At 44.2% G+C, this 22,175-nt stretch overlaps 1 protein-coding gene across 4 annotated transcripts in view; it reads left to right on the top strand.

Annotated features, from left to right (window-relative positions):
- Positions 1-22,175, top strand: part of DKK3 (dickkopf WNT signaling pathway inhibitor 3) — a 46,498-nt gene that overhangs the window by 3,692 nt on the left and 20,631 nt on the right. For all 4 annotated transcript variants that reach the window (XM_003818170.5, XM_034932154.3, XM_034932155.3 and 1 more), the window contains exons 3-4: positions 3,525-3,662; positions 7,161-7,244. In XM_003818170.5, the coding sequence (XP_003818218.4) occupies positions 3,525-3,662; positions 7,161-7,244 (222 nt within the window). The remainder of the gene's footprint in view (positions 1-3,524; positions 3,663-7,160; positions 7,245-22,175) is intronic.

The following is a 22,175-nucleotide window of genomic DNA, read 5'->3' as shown; positions in this document are numbered from 1 at the left end:
TCTGATAGATTCTCAATAGACTCTATCTTTTAAAATATCTTAAACCATTAAAAATTAATCTTAAAATATTAAAAGTATCTTTTAGATATCTTCAAAAATAGAATACAATAGATTGTTTATAGACTGTGATTATTAGTATTAACTTTTTATGGAGACTGCCAGAATGCCCCTTAAATCTCATAGACACAGGATAATTGGTATTTAGTCATTGTTCAGGGGAAAAATCAAAAAGGACCTGGGCCAGATGCATTATTTGTTTACATAGTTGCATCACGAATCTCCTTTCAAGTAACTTCCTGGCATTTTCAATGTTCCAGCTGAATCAAGCTGTTGAAGTTTCTTAAGGGGAAGGACAAAGCAGCTCTACTTGTACGGTCATTATTGGGAGAAGCAAATCTTCAAATGGCTTCAATCTGGGATATTCCTACTTTCCTGTGTTACTATTCTGTATGCTACCAATCAATGTATTCTGAAGACATAACCACTCTGTTTCTCCTCCCCTCATGGCCAGCTCTGTAACTCACTCGTTTTAGAATGTTCTTACTGCCTCACCTATTTCTAGTATAAGTGCCGTTTTTAATAGCATTCACATTCCTCCTCTACGAAACAGCTCCTTTTGCTTCAGACTTAAGTTTCTCTTGCTAGTGGCAATAATAGTTGCGGTTGAAATTTCCATTGTAAACTATACTTTTAGTTCATGGTGCCATTTAAGAACCGTTAGCTCATTCTGTTGAAATAACCAGTGGCTGAGCTTGGGGGGAAAAGTTTTATAAAAAGACTATCTGCTCAGCCCAGAGCAAATTCTAGGTTTGGCAACTTGTCAATTATTTGAAAGCCAAACTGATCCCGATGGGAATTTTAAAAACACTAAAACATTCTCTTCTTCTGGGTGGGTCCTCTCCAGCACCTTCAGTCTTCTCTTCCCAGCTGCGTTTTTTCTATCACTAACCAGAGTGGTAACTGAGGGCAAGGTCTCTTGTTTTTAAGAAAAGTCATTTTCTTGCCCATTCTGTCTTCTATCTCAGCCCCATTTCTTCTCCCCTTTGTTGGCAAGCTCTTCAAACACATGATATCAACGTTTGCTCTTCCTGCTTCTAGCTACCCATTCCCTTCAGAACTCTGGCAAAACAAACTGGCTTCTTTTGAAACTGCCTTCTTAAAGGGCAACGGGATAAAAACAGCTGTGTATTTCATCTTTGCTGTGTGGCAGATAGTGTATTTCATGCCTTAATTCTTATATCTACTGCATGGTCCTTAATTCTTATATCTACTCAACAAAGTAGGACATCCCTATTTTACAAATGAGCAAGCTGAGGTTTAGTGGGATTTGGTATCTTGCCTAAAGTCATACAGCTACTTTGTGGCAGAGCCAGGACTTGAACCCACCTTGTCTGACTCCAGAATCCTGGTACTTTCCACTGTGTTCCTCTCCGAGGATGCTGCAGGCAATGACTTGACTCATCCAGTGGCCATCTCTCAGTGGCTTGATCCTTCTAGACTTACTTAGAGTCTTTCCCACCTAGAAGGTCCCTACCCAGAGGTAGCTCCCATCTCCTAGACCTAATTCTAGCCAGTTTCCTGACTCCCCTCTCTTTCTGATCTACTCTTTATATTATTTCCCGCTAGCCTTCTGGAACTTGCTGTAGTTCCCTATTGCCTGGAACAGAGATTCTTAACTGGGGATCAGAGGGAGGGGAGGGAAATCCTCAGAATCAGCTGAGAAGCTCAGTATTATCAGGGTCTCATCTCTAGAAATCCCAATTCAGCGGGTCCATGAAGGGATCCAGATATTTCAGTTTTTTAAACTTTGGACCTGACTCTATAATCACAGCTTCCCCATAAGGTTGCTGTGAATATTCAAGGCATCTGGTGCAACGACTCAGACATGGTCAGTGCCCCAAACGTGGGGGCTATTCTTAGAATTATGATTGTTATGAAGCCGGTGATCAAGTTTCAAACATCTCAGCAGCCATCTCAGAATCCAGCACAGAATCCGGCCACTGACTAAGTCCTTGTTGAGCCTTTCTGCCTACCAGGTTTTGTTCACACTTTGAGTTTAGTGTTTTTGTGTTGCATTGAGACATGAGGATTCTTTCCTCTTATCCTCCTCAGCTCAGCAAACCTGGTGGTTAAAGCAGGGGCTCATCTAGTACTTAAGGGGATAGAGGACAGTGATTTTTTTAAATAGGAAAATACTTTTTGAGCATTCTTTTTTTAAAAAAATAATAAAAATAGCCCATAGTCAAAAATAGCAGTGTTGGAAAATTGCCAACTATCAAGTAGGACTTCTCTTTGTGTCTCTCATTTGAAATTCCTAGAGAGAGTATCTGATTGGCTCAATTAGTCTATGATGTGACCTCCCTTTGGGTCCCATCAGCTGTGAACAGGTCACATTGTCAACTGCCCACTCATCAGGGCCAGGACAGGATGATAAATCTGGAAGGGGAAGTTGGGTGCAGATATGAGGTCACTGACATATCTGGTATAGATGTTATGGAGGATCATGAGCCTGGAGGATTTGAGGACAGTGGCCACAGAAACCTGACACCAGAGAAGAACATATGTTTAAGAAAACCAGAAGGGGTGTGGACCCCGGGAACTGGTTAACTGACCCTCTACAAGGGTCCCTCTGCAAGGATTTCCTACAAGGGTACCCAAGAGGTAGGGTGGGGAAGGAGACACAGCTGTGGCCCTACCTACAGGGAGTAAGTTTAGGTTCCCTCCATCCCCTGCCCCTACCACCACCACCAACAGGTCCTGCCACAAGGACTTAAGAGCAAATAGTGTATTTGGGATGTGCTCCCAGAAAACACTAGCAGGAAGTGGGAAAGTGTGATGAAAGAAAAGAAAGACAATCAACTGTATGCCTGCAAACAGGTTACTGCTGCGGGCATCTAGGGCTTCATCCCACTGGAGGCCTTAGAGGGAGATGACGTAGATTCTACATGCTTTAGAATTGTCTAGCGAAGGGAGAAGCTAGACTGTTTACCTCCATAGCCTGCCTCTCATTGCTAGGATGTTAACTCCGTAGCACTTGGGGCCTCTGCAGACTGAGCATACTTTGGTGACCAGAGAATGCCCTCAGAGAGAGACAGAGTTGGTTGTTGGCATGTATGGGAACTGGATGCAGGTGACCTCCAGATTAGGCCACTAGGAGATGGGCAGGGCATCAACAGCGTTTACACAGGGAGCAAGACTATCTAATGCAAACATGTTCAAATCCCAGCTCCACCCTTTCCTGGGACCCTGGGGAATTTATCTAGTCTTCCTGAGCCTCAGTTTCCCTATTTGTAATATGAGGACATTAACACCCACCTCCCAGAGAGATTGTGAAATTTCAGTGCTGTAATATATGTAAAACGTTTAGTATAATATCTTATCATAGTGAGTACTCAATTAATTGCACCTATCATCATCATCATTCTTTGTAATTGCAGAAGAGGAAAAGAGATTTTTTTTTCTAATAGACTCCCATTTGTAACAAGAGAAAATAATTTTGCTCATTAAATTCATCGATTTAATAGATGGAGGCAGAAGAAGCGGCTGCTAAAGCGTCATCAGAAGTGAACCTGGCAAACTTACCTCCCAGCTATCACAATGAGACCAACACAGACACGAAGGTTGGAAATAATACCATCCATGTGCACCGAGAAATTCACAAGGTAAGTCATGGCCAGCACTTCCTCCTTTCTATAGCATCCAGTCCCATCAGAGAACTAAGGTTTTTTTGTTTTTTCATATGTGATATACAAGCCCAAACTACAATCGAGAATCATAAAATACGGATTGAAAACCAGAAAGAGTAATGTTACTGTTGAAAGTGGGGAGACAATGTATCAGGATCCTAAACTGCTTTTGCATTTAAGCAATATATTTAACCCTAGGCTTCCTGCCAGTCCAGTTGCAAAGGAATGTCCAGGGATTATCATTTGAAAAAAAGAAAGCAAATGAATGTCTAAAAAGACCCTTTCCTAGCATTGAATTTGTGGAATTGATCTATCTCATAGGTTTTTATGTATGTCTCAGTAGGGATTGAACTACAGACCACGTTATGGTGAATTGACCCTCACTTTTTTTTAGGAGGAATGTAAATATGATATACCCCATTTCCAAAAGAGAAACCCTCTATTGCTACAAAATTAAACATTCATTTGCTGGTTGTGCGTTCAAAATTCTATAGCAGATTTTTCCCCAAACTACCACCTGTCTGAGTGCCTCTTGGTCTAACATCATGCATGAAGAACAACCAGGTTCATTCCCATTCTGACCTGATGAAGAAAGCTCTGCGAATCTCAAGGAACATAGCACTAGCTTGCCCCTGGTGTGCAATGTCTCTGACATGATTTGGCAGGACTCTGAGAGCAAACTGCCTAAGACTGTGTGCCGTGCAGATATTCAGGGTCGTTGTTAGCATCCCGTTGTGAATATCAAGGAGCCTGCCCCCTCAGCTCATCTCAACTCCTGTATGCAAGGCCACAGCGGCTTCACAAAAGAGCCTCACTTTTATTCAAGTGCCCAGGTAATTACTTGGTTGAAACAATAGTGTTTCTGTGCCACAGAGCACAGGGGATCAATTTTTATGTGCCGTTGCCTTGACTATAAAGTAGCTTTTGTGTGGCACTTCTCCCACTGCATCGTAATGGGCTCAGTTAGATGGATCAGCTACAGAGTGTATGAGCTCCAGGTAAATGAATGAGTTTACCAGCAGAACATAATCCTTTGTCATTGCTCATCTGCGACTGAAGAATGTTTTCAAAGTGATTATTTTATTCTTGTCAAAACCAATATCAAGTCACCCTTTCTGACAATAATTAACCAACAGGTTTGGTTGCTTCTTAAAGTTGCTTCTTGTAAATGTCAGAATACCTGAGTGTGAGTCCTACCAGTCACCAGTGTGATTTTTGAAAAATTACTTAAATGTCCTGATTCTCACTAACTGCATTTATGAAATAAGGATATCAACATCTACATTACAGTATTGTGCAGGTCAAATGACCTAAAGTTTATGAAAGCTCATTGTAAACTGTAAAATGCAATGCAAAAACCACTGTTCTTATTATTACTGTTATTATAATAAAGTTATGTTATTAACACAGTGCAGTAGTTCTCAACTGGGCTTCATAGAACACTAATCTTCGGCCAGGCGTGATGGCTCAGGCCTGTAATCCCAGCACTTTGGGAGGCTAAGGTGGGAGGATCACTTGAGGTTAGGAGTTCGAGACCAGCCTGGCCAACATGGTGAAACCCCACTTCTAATAAAAATACAAAAAAAAAAAAAATTAGCCTTAGCCAGGCATGGTGTCACGTGCCTGTAATCCCAGCGACTTGGGAAACTGAGGTAGGAGAATCACTTGAACCTGGAAGCAGAGGTTGCAGTGAGCTGAGATCATGCCACTGCATTCCAGCCTGGGTGACAGAGTGAGACTGTCAAAAAAAAGAAAAAAAAAAAGGCCAGGCACGGGGGCTTATGCCTGTATTCCCAGCACTTTGGGAGGCCAAGGCGGGCGGATCACCTGAGATCAGGAGCTCGAGACCAGCCTGGCCAACATGGCGAAACCCCGTCTCTACTAAAACTACAAAAATTAGCTGGGCATGGTGGCACACACCTGTAGTCCCAGCTACTCAGGGAGGCTGAGGCAGGAGAATCACTTGAACCCGGGAGGCGGAGGTTGCAGTGAGCCGAGATCATCGCAACTGTACTCCAGCCTGGGCGACAGAGCAAGACTCTGTGTCAAAAGACAAACAAACAAACAAACAAACAAAAAACACTAGTCTTATGCAATGCTTCATAAAAGAAAAGCTCAGTAGTAGTGAAACATATTTGGAAAACATATATTCTTCTTCTGGAGATTTAAGAAAAATACAAATTGTTATAATAAAGGTTCTAATAAGTCATGCAACCCATACATACAGGCTTGTAGAATTTTTTAAAATATGACATTGGTTAATTCTATAAAAAGCTGGCATAAGGGAAGAGATCATTTCATTTGGGGAGAGGAATTATTTAGGTAAAAATGTAAAAGCATGATCCTTACCTTCTCAGAACTAGAATTTGATTCCCTTCTGCAAATTAGTACAAGAGTTTCCACTTTATCCTGGCTGCAGATTCCTGTGATATTAGAGCTGGCAGAGACCTTAAAGATGATGTAGAAGTGAGAAAATTTTGAATCAGAGAAAATATATTATTTGTTCCAGGTGACATACTGGATGGTTATTGGCGACTGAGACAGAGCTCAAAGAACACACATCTCCTAGCTCCTGAGCCAGCATCTTTTCTTTTCTTTCTTTCTGTTTGTTTGTTTGTTTGTTTTTGAGATGGAGTCTCACTCTATCGCCCAGGCTGGAGTAGTGCAGTGGCACGATTTCGGCTCACTGCAACCTCTGCAGCCCAGGTTCAAGCAATTCTCCTGCCTCAGCCTCCCGAGTAGCTGGGATTATCGGCACTTGCCACTGCGGCTAAATTTTGTATTTTTAGTAGAGATGGGGTTTCACCATCTTGGCCAGGTGACCAAACTTCTTTTCTGTCCTTCACCACCAAATCAGACATTAGACGTGACCTTTCATGGGGCAGGAAGAGCCTGGGTTCTATGTTAGACTTAGCTTTGAGATGCCTGCACCTGGTTACAGAATCAGAGGCAGACAACAGATACAGGAATATTGGAACAAGTCTCTCATTGTACTTAAGCACTTTCTTGATGAAATGAAACCATTCACTAGAATCAGGTAGGGCTGCTAGAGCTAAAACCTGCTTGCTTTTCATGAAAGATGTTCAGCTAGACACCTGGACTTGTAATTTGTCAAGAATAAAGTTGACATTGAGTTTCAAGTGATGAGCCCCAAGAAAGATAGAAACAGCTGACATCCTTGAGCATTTTGCTGGGTGTTGGGCACTGTGCGGAGTGATTTCTCCGGATCCCCTCATTTCCTCCTCATAGCAACCCTGTGAGGCTGACTCTGTTAACATCTCTTATCACTGTGCCCAGGGGAAGCCGTCCATCTCACAGCTGCTGGGGGAACTCAGAAAGAAAGCGGGGTGGGCATTTTGACTCCTATACTGGATGCTCCTGCTTCAGAAAATGGAAAACAAAACACAAAAACAACTTGTGGAATTTGTCCAGAATTCCTTCTATTTTACTTTCATTGTACCTGTTTTACTGTAGATTACCAACGACCAGACTGGACAAATGGTCTTTTCAGAGACAGTTATCACATCTGTGGGAGATGAAGAAGGCAGAAGGAGCCACGTAAGTTGTTATTTCTCCTGTACTTGCACCCCGACACACTCACTTTCATTTTCATTCAGTTTGCCAACGGTGACTCAGATGCAGACCATGGGCAGGAGGGAGTGGAGTCTCCTGACTCATTTCTACCAAGATTCCTCAATTCCTACATTTCTGATCAGACAGATGTAGTCCAGTAATAGGTTACGCCTCCATGCACTTGGCATCAGAAACAACAGAGAAATTAAATTGAGTGGTCATTTGCATGGCCTGTCTCAGCTTTGAAAGGGGTACAAGCAAGTACCAGACATGTTGACTGGGACTTTGGTGACAGACCTGGTATATCAGGTGGTGAAATCCCCAAAGCCTCTGGGATGGCTACCCCTTTTGTAATCCCACCTCTGGTCAGGCAGTTTGAGAACAAGAACACCTTATGTGGAGCCCAATGGCCTAAAGGGAAAAAGGCTGTCCGTCCATTTCAGGGCTAGGCTCTGGTCCCCTGTCATTGCTTCTGTTAGTTGCCTGTTGCTTAGTCCAGAGGCAGAATGGATTTCACAGAATTATAGAGTCATAAATTTGGAAGGGGTGTGATTTCACAGAAAGAAAACCTGGGCACAGGTCGGGGGATGACCTGGTTGGAGTCACTGGTCTCCTAACTCCCAGACCAGAGGTGGCTCAACTGCACTTCATCTTCCCAAAGATACGCTGGCTTCGGATGCACACGCCTGCTGAGGAGTGGCCAGTAGGGAAAGTGTGCCTTTTTTATGAAGACCGCAGGAAGCCAGCCCCCTCTGTATCCAGATGGCTTCTGCATCCTCAGACTTCCCAGGGCACTGAGGATTTTCCCCACCTCTTTTGGTCTGATGGCTGGAAGAGAACCAGTGTACGGATGACAGTTAGGAAGGTGGTGTTGTCTTGGTTAGTAGCTGATGGATTTTTTCCCTTGTTTTTGGCACAGTGCTCAAATGTCGGGAGCTGGCCGACATTTACAGCAGGCTGGGGGTCCAGTTGGCTGTGTGCAATGGTAGTGACCCACCATTCGAGGGAGCCTGGGGGTGGGGGAGGAACTGTGCAGTGAAGTGGAAAGGGCACTGGCTGTGGAGTCTAGAAGCCCCACTTTGTCACCTACCAGCTAGGGCACCTCAGTTTCCCCATCTTCAAGTGAGGTAACAATGTCCATCATCTCTCCCAGCCCTGGCAGCACAGAAGCCTCTGAAATGAAGACAAGGTTAACTAAGGCAGGGATGGAAGAGAGGCCAGCTTCCAAAGGTGGGAAGAGACAGAAGAAAGCAAAACAAAAACCAGCCAGCCATAGGATATGATCATGGTCTAGAGGGAAGTGGTTTAGAGTGTTCCAGATCTCAGGCTGTGTTTGGGGTTTGATGAAGGATTGAGGCCTGAGCAGAGTTGTAGAATGAAAAGGGCAGGGGAAGCAGAACTCACAGGGTTGTGAATTAGGAAAAAAGCCTTTGTTCTCAAGTCAAAAAAAAAACTTAATCTATCATTGCACAGTGGTACAGCCGTGCTCTGGGGAGGGCAGCAGCCGTGCCTGTGAGCACATCTGCACCTGCTGGAGGACCAGGATACATGAGGCTGCCACATGTGCATCCCATGCTGCCCTCTCCACCCTTTCAACGAGGCAGCTGTGTCCAGTTGGTGCCTTTTAGTCAGGGGAATTGAGACTCTGAGAGTGGGATGGGGAAGAGACAAGATCTTGAACATGCCAACGGCATGCTTGGGCAGAAACTGGTTGCCTGCACTTTTGTGCTGTGCGTCACTTTTCCCAAGCATGCATGGCCTTGTGTGCCCCTGTGTACTCTTCTTCAGATCTCATCTGGAAGGCCCAGAATCTCCACACCTGCCCACGCAGTCTCCTGTGGCCATTGTGTGATGGAGGACACACCTTGGCCCCCTTGTGCAGGGCAGAATCCGTACCCCCATATATGACAGTCCTGAGAATGCAGGAGGTTGAGGGGGGCGGTAGATCTAAGTACCCCACGTGCTGGAGGCTCGCCAAGGTTGTCTTGATGCCTGCTCAGACCCTCGGGATATGAGCATATTGGGTTTCTATATTAGACTAAATTCCCGTTTGATTAACTGGAAGGGAGACCGGGGGCGTCTGATGCTTGACTGGCCAGTGTCTGGACGATCCCACAGGGCTTTGGAGAACAGATTGGAGATTTTTCAAGCCACCTGTGAGAGGGATGTCATATGGCAGAGAATGTGGCATGTGTGCCTCACTACAGAGCTGCACTCATTGTCGCAGTGGCTTGCCCAGAGTCAGGGAAGTGAGATCTAGTTTCCCATGTCCACAGAATTCTTTCATTCAACCACCTTCCTATTCCTGGGCTCACTGTCATCCTAACACAGTTGACCTAGGGCTTCAGCATCGTCTTTACAGAGACACGGAGCTCTTTTTCTGAATAGAAAGCGATAAAGACTAGTTTACTATCAAAGGAATGCAGGGGACTGTGCATTGTCACCACTGTCTCATTCTATCATTTTGCAATTTAATAATTTTTACGGTTGGCTCTGAAATGCATTACACACTGCAGAAACTTTCTCTCAGAGGGAAGAGGGAGATTTGCCATGGTGAAGGACAAATCATATGCTGTGTAAACCTTCAAATACTATACACAGGAGCTAAATTTTCAGGCTTTAAAATTTCCAGATGAATTCAATTAAAAGTAATCACCACGCACCCTATACTTTCCTTTCTTCAAATGCTGGAATGTGTATTAATATGTATGGTAACCCAAGGAGGCTCACAGAAAGTTACAGAGAGTAACACTATATGCCTGTCTAGAAATTGCACGCAGTATGTGCAAGGCCCTGGTCTGTTTTTACACTCAAATGTGAAAGGGGAAAAGGACACCGCAGCTTGTTATTGCACCTGAGCACGTCGGCTGATGGGGATGTGGTCTGACGTCTTTGTTGTGAGGCTTTTGTGCTGCACTTGCCGCCTGCCCCACTTCACAGGTCAGTGGCAGATGCACTGATGCTGTGCTGCTTTTGTGCTGGGGGTGAGGAGGAAAGCAGCATGTAGAAGCTAGAGCATGGGCAAGCCATTGTGCATTAATAGGACACTTTTATTTATGGAACTGTGTCCCCACATAGGAAGAGTCTGGCCCAATTAGCCAAGGCACCCTTTTGATGGCACACATCCTCTTTAAAATCCAACTCGCAGCTACAAGGCTTAGCACGTCCTGCATGTGTTGTCTTTCCGGTTTCACATTAGAATTTGATGTTAAAAAGTGAGCTGGTTTGTATCTAAGTGAACACACCTCGTTTGAAGCTGTAAGTTCAATCATGTACAAGCAACTCCAAGATACTGGCCAAGACTTCTGGAAGGCTGGGTACAGTGGCACACACCTGTAGTCCCAGCACTTTGGAAGGCTGAGGTGGGAGGATCACTTGAAGACAGGAGTTCAAGACCAACCGGGGTAAGAAATTGAGACCCCTCTACAAAAAATAAAAAATAAAAAAAATTAGCCGGGCCTGGTGGCACATGCCTGTGGTTCCAGCTACTCAGGAGGCTGAGGCAGGAGGATCACTTGAGCCCAGGAGGTTGAGGCTGCAGTGAGCTATGATTGCATGACTGCACTCCAGCCTGGGTGACAGGAATACCCTGTCTCTAGAAAAAAACAAACAACAGACTTCTGAGGCCACAGGTGGATGCATTTTCCTGCCAAAAGCACCCAGCTTGTAGAGATTTGAGTGACCCAGTGACTTCCTTGTTCCAGTGCTGGTGGTGGCTTTTTGACTGGGACAGCAGACTGAGGACAGTGATCATGGAGTTCCCGACAAGTGTGAGACCGCATGTTGTGAGGATACTTTGCCTGTTAAATGTATTGGAGCCTGGGGAGAATGGGGTGTTAAGCCGTGGCCGTCTTTTCCCATGGAGCAGTGAGCACCCATCACCTCCAAGCCCAGAGAGACCAAGCCAGAAAGTGGGAGAGGAAAGTGTATCGAACAAGCCCTTTCTCCCTCAGGTCTCAAGTTCTTCCCTGACCCCAACTTGTTCATACACTCTAGAGTGGGGTGCTGGCTTTGTTTTCTCCCTGCACCCTGGTTTTTGATGCTGGACTCAGTCCATTTAATGGAGTGTCAGAAGGTAACATGATGAGGAATCGCTGGGGGCTTATTATTTTAACAGAACCGCACCAGGGGAGGGTGCGGCACCTCTAGAGGGACTCAATCAGTTCCCAGAGGATCTGCCTCCTGGGGAGACCTGCAAGGTCCAGGGAGGCTGGGGTGGTGGCTGAGTCCCAGGAAATGCAGCCCTTCCCTTCTGTCCATTTTGAGGCAGAATGAAGAAGTTTGAAGAAGGTGAGATGCAGACCTCGGTTCGAGCCCTGCATTGCCTTTTACAAGCTCTGCCCTTTGTGACTCGGTTTCTTCAACTATCAAATGGGGCTAATAATCCCCCTTTCACAAGACTGAGTGAGAATCTAGTGTGGCAAGGTTTATAAAAGCTCTTTGTGTGAGGTTCATTATTACTGAAGAGTAATTAAAACTGGGTTCTAATTTGCTGGTTCCCAGCAACTTTACGGAAAAAAGAATGGCATGAGACTGGGGGGAAATGCGAAAGGTCTCCACAGGCACAGGCGTCTTTCCTCTGACGTTTGTAGCCTCAGGCTGGTTTCATTCTGCAGCAGCCTGCCTTGCTCTCTGAGTGATGTGCTCTGCCAGAAGCTCTGTGTTCCTGGCCACCAGGCTGACTCATCCCGCTGTTGTTCCTAACCGTGCCTGTCCTATATGTCTAGGTTGAGGATTGGGGATACAGACAAAGGGAAGGATAGGTCATAATGAACGACCAGGGGACTAGGCGATGGTTGGGTACTGACAAGTTCCAAGTTGGGGCCCCAAGTTGGCAAGGGGTGATACTGGTTTCTGCAGAAAGAAACAGACTTATTGTCCTAAGGTTGATAGCAAAGGCTTGTGTGAATGTTCGGTTCCATAGTCTGATAACCACACAGAGTTTGGGTACATTTGTGTTTCGAGATTTATATTTTGCGTTGACTTCGTGATTTATGGCTAAATACAAGGCCCTCTTGCATTATTCAGTAGGAAAAGATATATAAGAAAAATTGAAGAGCTTTGTATCATTCTGAGAAATGGGTAAATAATTCCCAAATAAATAAAGTTGATGTGGGTGAGCAATTTTTATGGGGTAGGCTTTTCTTTTTGTGCTGCTACCTGGTATATTAAGTTGTACTCTCCTCAACCTCAATATCTTCCAAGAAAGAATTCATTAAATAGAAGCGATTCCACATCTAAAATCAAAGTACTTTGGAGTTAATACTGTGGAGATGGTATAAAAGGTTGTCTTCAATCAAACATTAAGTGAAAAAAATTGCAGAACAGTATATATAATATTTAAAGTATATAAAATATACATATATGGTATATGAAATATCTTAGTTTTAGAAAAAAACGCATAAAAAATCCTGGTAAGACATATATTAAATCATTAGTAGATCTTTCCAGAGGATTTTAAGCTTGCAGAGATTTTTCCTTTATAGATTTCTTTATTTTCAAAAGAGTTTGTGAATTTACAATTTTGGTCTAAACATCTCTCTATATTTTTGAATGGTTTTGCAAATACTTTCAGTGTAAATGCTAGAAATTAAATTGCTAAGTCAAAGGGTATGCATATCTAAAATTTTGAGAGATACTGACAAATTTTCCTCTAGGAAGGCTACACCCATTTTATTTTTAGCATCAACTTCTGAGGCTGTGTTTCACCAGCCCTCACCTACAGTGGGTGTTAACAGTGCGTGATCATATGATAGGAAAAGAAAAAAATATATCTTCGTTTTGTTTATATTTCTTTGATTTTTAGATCAAAGAAATATAAAGATCATTTGCATTGCTATAAAGGAGTACACAAGCCTGGGTAATTTACAAAGAAAAGAGGTTTATTTGGCTTACAGTTCTGCAGGCTATACGAGCATGGCACCTTGTTTATATTTCTTTGATTATTAGATCAAAGAAATATAAACAAGGGGGATGGCTGTTTGAGAACTGTAAATTTTATCAAATGCAGAGTCTGCAAATTTATCTTATCCCTTCTTTTCTTTGTCAGGGAGAAAGGTCAGTTTTGCATTCCAGGCCGTGCCCAAGAGCAAATACCATCTATTCCAGTGTGAGGTGATTAGGGAGGTGGGAAGTCCTAGCAGGAACATTTGAGTGCTCAATGTCTATGTGAGGCGACTGATGGGCTGAGTCACAGAGGGTGGGTGGTGGGGACATGCAGGCTACTGCCTCCACCCCTGCGAATACAAACAAGGTTTAGATGACTGCTGATAGAAGCAGCACTTCAGAGGGGGTGGTTAACAGCTCGGGCACAGGCAGATCCAGTTCAAATGGCAATTCTATTGCTTATTAGCTGTGTGCCTTTGGTTAAGTTCCTGAACTGCTCTAAGCCTTAGTTTTCCCATATGTAAAATGGGCTTAATAACAGTACCTTCCATATAGTATTGTCATGAAGATAAAATAAAATAACCCAGGTCAAAATATTATACAATACCTGGAACATAAAGAGTAAGAAGTCAGTAAATAGCAGGCATTTGTTATGATTTGATTATTTTGGTAGCCCAATCCTTGGCTATCAAAATTATCAGTATTAATTCATTCATTTATTTGCACATTCTTTGAGTACCTGCTACGTTTTTGGCAGAGAAGTGTAAAAGATAGTCTCTAACATCGGAGAAGCATCCAGGCTAGTAGTGGACAAAAAAAATAAACAAGTCATTACAATATGGATGCATAATTTTGAAAGGCAAAGGTTGCACAGGGCATTGTGGGGGCATGGTGCAGGGGAAAACCAGGTAGCCATGGAAGACTTGCTTGGGAGACAGTTCTCTACGGGTCTCTGTTTCTGCTCATTGTATAAGCAAAGGCACTTCTTAGTCCATTTGCATTGCTATAAAGTAGTACAAAAGCCTGGGTAATTTACAAAGAAAGGTTTATTTGGCTTGCCGTTCTGCAGGCTGTACGAGCATGGCACCAGTGTCTGCACCAGGTGACGGCTTCGGAAAGCCCCCACTCATGGCAGAAGATGAAGGTGCGCAGGCATCACATTGTGAGAGGAAGTGAGGGGAGGGAGGAGAGAGACAGAGAGAGAGAGAGGAGAGGTGCCAGGCTTTTTTCTGTTTTTTGTTTTTGTAGAGACAGTGTCTCACTATATTGCCCAAGCTGGTTTTGAACTCCTGGCCCCAAGAGATCCTCCCACCTCGGCCTCCCAAAGTGCTGGGACTATAGGCATGAGCCACTATGTCTAGCCTCTTTTTAACAATCAGAACACATGGGAACTAATAGAGCGAGAACAGCAGCAAGCCACTCATAAGGGATCTGCCCCCATGACCCAGCTACCTTCTGCTAGGTCCCACCTCCAACACTAGAGATCAAATTTCAACATGAGATTTAAAGAGGACAAATAATCCAAACTATATCTGACACTAATTGATCTCTTGTTCCAGGCCATCTTTTCTAGGCGGTGGCCTTGAAAAACAGAGCTAGCTCTCCCTCCTTGGCAGAGGGCAGGTTTGCTTGCAGTCCATTATCAAAGGTTTGGGTTCTCTGAGCTTGAGATCTCTTAGGTGTGATGTAAACCCAATGCATGTGCAGCACCCATCTGGACCCCTCCATGGGGCAGTGTGGAACCTGCAGGCAAGGAGAACTGATACAGACAAGAGGCTTATGCTGTTTCTGTGTTGCTGAAATAAAGTCCTTTGTCTCTGACCCAGAAATCTCATGTCTTCTGCTAGCAGCCATGAAACTGTGGCAGGAACATGTATCATCTTGCAAGTAGAATAGAATCTTAGACCCTCACACTTCTTGACAGGCTCCCTGGAAGAGGTGGCAGTTGAGCTGTATTTTGAATGTTGTCTAGGAATTCTCAGTTGTGGGGAAAAAGGGTATTCGTTGAACAAGTATTTCTTGCTCAAAGTCAAGGAGGCATGTGGAAATAAGAATATGTTGGAGGAACGCTAAACAATTTAGAATGCCAGAGCAGGAGATGTGCTTGGGGGAGCAGCAGGTGAAGCTGGGGGAGAGGCAGGGATGAGATCAGGCAGGCCTTTGAGAGCCATGCCAAGGAGTTAGGAATACATGCTGAGTTAGGAACATATCCTGCAACTGCAGTGCTTTACCATGTCCTGTGCTGTATACTGTAATGAGACTTCATGCAAACCCTAGAGGAAAGAGCCAGGAAGATGTGGTTTGGAAGACAGACATTCGTGGCGATGGAGCTTTGCTTAATCCTGCTGAAGCTGAAGGCTTGAGCCCCTTTGGGCTGCAAAGCCTGTACCCTGCAAAGAGCCTGGCTTCTGGCCTTGAAATCTGGAAACCGTTACTTAGAAATGGAGCACTTTGCTTTTGCTTGGTGCCAGTAGACAGGACAGATAAGTGACAGTAATTGAACTTGAAATCTCATTAGGTTGATGGTGTCAGCTGCAGAACAAGCTGATTTCTGTGGTCTCTGAGTAGCCTGGGCATGTCAGGGGCCCAACAGCTCCTCCATGCAGGTGTGTGGCTGTCTACTGCTCTCAGGACCTGGGGATTCTTCCAGACAAGCCTGGATAACTTTCACCATAGGGTCTTTGTATCCTGGCTGCCAAATTTGTGGCCCTGTCCTTCTTTACCTGTTGGCATCATTCCAAAAAACTCATTGAGTCCATTTTGTTTTGTTTTTAAAATAACATCAAGGGCTACAACATGTCCCAGTATTCCCTTATTTAGTCAGGCGCTGTGCCAGGCATCTGACTTGCATTCCTTCACACGATCCACATGACAATGATACAAGGCAGACACCCAGTTGACCCCATTTTACAGATGAAGTAACTGAGGCTCAGAGAAAATTATAAAACAGAACTTGTAGGTGGCTGAGCCAGTACTAAAAAAGAGAAATAAAATGAAGCACTTAGGTCTTGTGGATTCCAAAACTTCCAAGACTCATGTTCTTAATGCAACATACAAAAATTGTGATAAAATGTATATAATATAAAACACCATCTTAACAATGTTTACACATATAATTCAGCAGGGTTAATTATACTGGAGAAAAGAATTCTCCAGAATTCTTCTCATCTTGCAAATCAGAGGTGCTATACCCATTAAACAATGCCCCCTTCCTGCAATCCCCTGGCAACCTCCATTCTTCTTTCTGTCTGTATGATTCTGACCACTCAAGGTACCTCATATGAGTGGAATCATACTCTATTTGTATTTTTATGAATGGTGAATTTCTCTTAGTGTAATGTCCTCAGGGTTCATCCATGCTGTAGCAGGTATCAGAATCTCATTCCTTTTTAAGGCTGAATGATAATACATGGTGTGTGTATATACATAGATATATTCATATATTCATACCATGTTTTGTTTCTCCATTCATTTGTCAATGCACCCTTGGGTTGCTTCCACCTTTTGACTATTGTGAATAATGCTGCTATGAACACAGGTATGCAAATATCTCTTTGATATTCTTTCATATCAAATGCTTTCAATTCTTTTGGATATATACCCAGAAGTGGAATTGCTAGATCATAAGGTCATTCTATTTTTAATGTTCTGAGGAAACACCATACTGTTTTCCATAGTGGCTGCACCATTTTGCATTCCCACCAGCAGGGCACAAGGTAGAAGTTTTTTTTTCAACCTTTCAGTCTTCATGACTGTAGGCACTAGAGGACATAAGTGCCCAATGTGAGCTGAAGGACTGTCTCAAAATTCCTGGCCCCTGCTGTCCTTGGATAAGGCAGTGCCTTCCCCAACTCTGTTTCCAGCGGTTGCCTCTGCAGTGTGGCAGCCATAGTCTCAGGGAGTGTTTTTAAAGCTTAACTGATGCCACTGACCTGAGTTTCTCACCCCTCACCCTGGTCTGTAGCCAACATGCTGAAAACTTCCCCTAGGCCTGGGCGTATGCAGGCTCAGGCTGCATCTTGGAGATTGTGGGGATCCAGAGATGTGATTTCCTTGACCACTCAGTAATTAACACCCACTCCACACCCTCCTTTATGAGCCCCACCCTTACCCCCTCCATGGTGTCCTCAAAGACTCCCCAGAGGCATGAGGGGACTCCCACTTCCCTGTAAAGGGGCTCCAGACTCCCAAGAGGTCCTATGGGGGACTCAGGCCTCCAAGGAGGTTTTGTGGTGATGATGGTTGTTTATCAATTCCCACCTGTGGTAGCGAGGGCTTCCCGGGAGGTAGGCCAGGGGACAGTGCCAACAGAGGCCCCAGTCACACGGTCTCCTCTTCCAGGGTCAGAGCCCGGAGCAGTGGAAGGGAAGTGGGTCAGGATGGGAAGTGGGGAATGCAGAAGGACATGTTTAATGCTCCCAGGGAATTCACAGTCATGCCCCCGAATCTAATAAATGAGCTGGTCTCTCCAATCAGGCAGGAAACCTCTACTCTTGGTCACATCCCCAGCAGACTATGGGAAAAATGACGGATGGAGATTGAGTCATCTAAATGTTTGTTCAGATCTCATTGCTCTGTCTACTGTCAGTTTCATTTTTCACCTCCACCTCCTGGAAGAGAAAGAATAAACAAGATATTTGGGTATGTTTTAGGGGAGCATAGTGGTAGAATTTGGAATCCAAACTGCTGCAAGTTGAAATCCCTGCTTCTGGGGAAACTTCCCTCATGGCTCTGAGCATTGGTTCCTGCTCTGTGAAAAGAGGATTTAATGACTGCCTGAGGAGGGTATTTTACAAGTAGGAGGCCATGTCTGGAAAATGGTGTTTAATAGATGCTGAATAAGTGTAAATTCTCCTTTCTGACCTAATTTCCTGGACCCCTTGTGGCAGGAAGCAGTAGTTTACTGAATATGAGTGTGATGAATCAGTAAATATGTTTATTTTGTTGTAAGGTTGCTGTTGCTTTGAAAGAGTAACTGAGAAGGCTTCTGAAAGATGATGGTGGCTAAGGTGCTAGACCAAACAGATGAAAAAGCTATTTGTGTAAAGACAGGCCTCATGCCAAAGATAAAGTAAAACAGTATATCACTGAGTCACACAATTATAAATGGTAGAATTCACAGGGTCCCCTGAACTCCTCTGAACCAGGAAGGAACACATGTGGCCCATCCACTGCCATACCCCACCTCCGGGCACATGGCAGACATTGCTAATCAATTGCAGAGTTGTTTCCTTATGAGCCCAGATAGCCTCAGCACTTGAGGCAGCACAGCACTTCAAGCAGCAACTGACAGTTGGGAAAGGACTATCCTTGAAACCTGTGTTCCACCCCTGCTTCAGACCAAACCTCCTATTTTACAGATGAGAAATCAGAGATGGGGGGGATATAGTTTTCTCCAAATCATGCAGCCATCAGATCTGGAAACTTATTTCCAGTTCAGTTCAGTTTTTAGTGCATGGTGGACCTGGAATTTCCTTTTTCAGGAAGCAGGGTCTTGGTGCCCTTGTTTTTATAGTATCTCAAAAAATTAATAATTGAGAGGATGGGCCACCTAATGCTGAGAAAGATGGTGAAGACCAGCTGGGAAAGGGTGTTCTCAGGCCCAGGGAAAAAATTTAGAAGTTCATAAAGGATTGTCTGAAGACTGAACTCTGAGGAGGCAGGGATTTCACCTGTTGTGTGCCACCTGTGTATCCCTGTGTCTGTGCTGGACATGGATAGGGGTTGAGTAGTTGAATACATACTTAGTAGATGAAAGCTGTGTGATCTAGTTGCAAATTGGGGAATAGAAACAGAAGTAAAATTCCTTGAAGGTAAGATTCTGTAAAGAGCTGTAAGTATGTAAATGAGTCTGATTTGTTTAAAAAATGAACCTCTGTTTTTCTTGCCTTTGCTCATTCATCTACATTATTGGATACCTACTGTTTGCTGGGCTGTATACCCAGTGTTTTACGTGTTTTCTAATTCTTAAAACACTATGAAGTAGATGTAATATTATTTTATAGATGAGGACACTGGAGTTTAAAGAAGTTAAATTCCGGAAGTCATGGCAGACGGTAAAATGGTAGAACTGGAATATGAACCCAGTTGTAAATTTTGGCCATTTTAATTAAAAGATATATTTCTGATAAAGTCATGGTGGTTTGCAGCCATAATGTTGAGTTGTTTTGATCCCCAGCCTTCCATTCCCGGGTTACAGCTTGTGTCATTAATATCAAGAGTCATTGAGCCCCTCCCCCTTCCAAAGGCCTCAGATGGAAAACCAACATCACAAAAGGACAACTGTATGGTTTTCCTCTCCCAGGGATGGCAGAGCCCCTTGGGCTCAGGGGAGAAGATATCAGTGGAAGATGGTTAGGAAACTGTGGAATCTCACACCTACTTTCTTTTGTTCTCACCACTGATGGGGTGTCAGACTTGCTGCTGCTGAAAAGGAACATTCTAAACCAGTAGAGGGGCATTTTAAGTGGGTGGCATGCTCCCGTGTCTGAAGAGGTTGGCCAATGACACATTTCAGTGATGCGATGTGGAAAATACAGCCACAGGGAAAACAGCCTGAATTTTCCATAGTCTCATAATTCAGGGCCTCCCAGAAAGGAGGCAGGAACAAAAGAGTAGTGGCTAGGATAGAAAAACACCCTGGCTTGAAGATGGCGGAGGGGCCTACCCTCCAGGCCAGGGGTCCCTGGGTGGCTGGGGTGGGCAGAGGCCAGCAGATTCCATCCTTCTCATGCCTGGCAAGCAGAACTTAGGCTCAGCCCCATGTGCAGGAGATTCCTAGCAGCCTTTGCTTTTTCCATTGTTTCCAGGGTCCTCCTTTTTTGATTAAATCTGTGGGGACCTCCTTCCCCAGAGAGAACATCATCCTGTAGCAGAAAGTTCAAATCAAAGGCCAGAAGTCATACTCAGTGCTTGCCTTGTGCAGAGCTGCTCTCCTCTCCCCGCACCCCCATGGTTTTGCTGGGATTTGGAAGGTGAGAGGAAGGAAAGAGAACAAATATTCATTAAGCACATACACAGATGCTGTGTGACCATTTCATATGAGCTACTTTCCTTCACTCTTACCAAACCCACCTACAACACAGTGTACTAGCCCTGAGTTAAAGATAAGGAGTGAAAAGCTCAGAGTGACTTGCCAAGGTCACCCAGCTAGTCAGTGGCAGAGTTGGGATTTACAATTATTTCCAAATAAGTCTGTCTTACTCCAAAGCCTAGACTCCTTCTAGAGCACTGAACACTGCCTTGCAAAATGATCAGATGGTGGGAAGGTCACTAATAGTAATGGAATGTCTGGTACATGCCATGAAATGTGGTCATACTTATCACCCTTAATCTTTCTGACAACATAACTGGTTAGTTTTTATCATGCCCATTTTACAGATGAGGAAACTGCAACCCAATGAAGTTAAATGACTTACCCAGGCTTGCCCAGCAAGAACTGAGGAAGAGAGCTTGGGGAGCTCACTGTCGGGGGAACGGGTCATTTTAGAGCCTTTTGTCTGAGTCTTGGCTTGGAGAGCCGGGGCAACCCTGGTGGTGTGACTGGGCTCCTTGGTGCTGCAGCACAAAGGAATCTCCTAGCCCCAGCCAGAAGCACCAAGACCATTATGAGGATGGGCGGCTCCAGGGTGTCTGGGGCAGGAAACTTGGCTGTGCCCAGACCACCTTCCCTAGACCATCTGCACATGGCCTCCTCCTTGGAGCTGGAGTTCCACGTTTCTTGCCATCCCACAAAAGTGAAGCAAAATTTGATGTGGCCTCTTGTGAGCAAAATGAGGTCAAAGCATATGTTTTTCCACCACTGAAACATTAAAGTTTTTCCCAGGCTCATTAGCATAAATGATTCAACTTGAAAAGTTAAAAAATTCTGGGAGACCCCTTTCCGTCCTCACTGTGGAAGAACTTTGTGGGTAGTGTTGGGGGCAAAAGAAAGAATAATTCCTCAGGGCAGGGAAGAGGCTGGAAGGCAGGAGATTGGACGCTCCTTAGAGGCTCAGCAGGGAATCCCAGGCGCCGTCCCCCACCCAGCAGCCCTGCCAGGGGGCTGGGGAAGTGACTTTTTTTCTGCCCAGGGGAAAACAAACTGGTTTCTGTTTTGTTCTGCTTTAGATTTTCTTCACCTTTTCTTTCTTTTTTTTTTTAAAGGAAATTGAGCAAATTCTTTGAGTTGAATTTATAAAGAGGGCAATGGATTAGGGACACTGAAGCAGTGGTTCTTTAGCTTGGGCATACAGCAGAATTATTTTCTTAATCTGGATACAACTCATGGGAAAAGTAATGCGTTTTTATTTTCACTTACTTTTAAATTAAATTGAGCACTTCCTTTAATCTGAAATGTGGACAACAAACCACAATATTATTTGCAGTACTTCGTACCAATAGCAATCACAAATATTTTTATTTTCTCTTCCTGTTGTTATACATATCTTAAAATAGCATTTATGCTCAGCACTTAGAGATGAAGAGAGTTGTCAGAGTTGCCGATAGGTCTTGCTATCCAGTGTGTTCATAAGAAGCCCATAAAATACTGTCTCTCAAAATATTTTGATAACTCGACTTCAACACAACCATTTTTCTTTGTAATCCTGTATGTTTACCTTTATTCATCTAACTCTGTTATACTGAGAACAGGAGAACAGGCTTCATCTAGGTGTTAAAGGGGTCCCTAGTACAAAAAAAGTTAAGACCCCTTATTTTAAAAAGGCCAGTGTCCACACTGGGGCCTCCTAGTCACTCCTCGTCACAGTTACAGACATGGCCTAGTGGGCAGCAGGGAGGCTGTAGAAGGATCTGTCTGTTGCCTTCATTGGAGTGACATCCCCACCATTGTAGATAAGACTTAACCTTGAGGTTCCTCGAATCATGCCAGCTTCCCCATTCAGGTGGTTTGAATCCTAAAGACTATGAAGAGCCATTTTGAAGAAACTGAAGGTTGAGAAGATTCTGATTACCAGCATTGTTGTATAGGCATTGGGTCGGGGGTTGGTCTGGAAAATGCTGGGCCTGGGCTCTGTCTCAGATGTACGAGTG

Source organism: Pan paniscus, chromosome 9 (assembly GCF_029289425.2).
Source record: "Pan paniscus chromosome 9, NHGRI_mPanPan1-v2.0_pri, whole genome shotgun sequence".
NCBI lineage: Eukaryota > Metazoa > Chordata > Mammalia > Primates > Hominidae > Pan > Pan paniscus.
The sequence above is the reverse complement of the archived record's forward strand: the minus strand, read 5'-3'. Positions and strand labels throughout refer to the sequence as shown.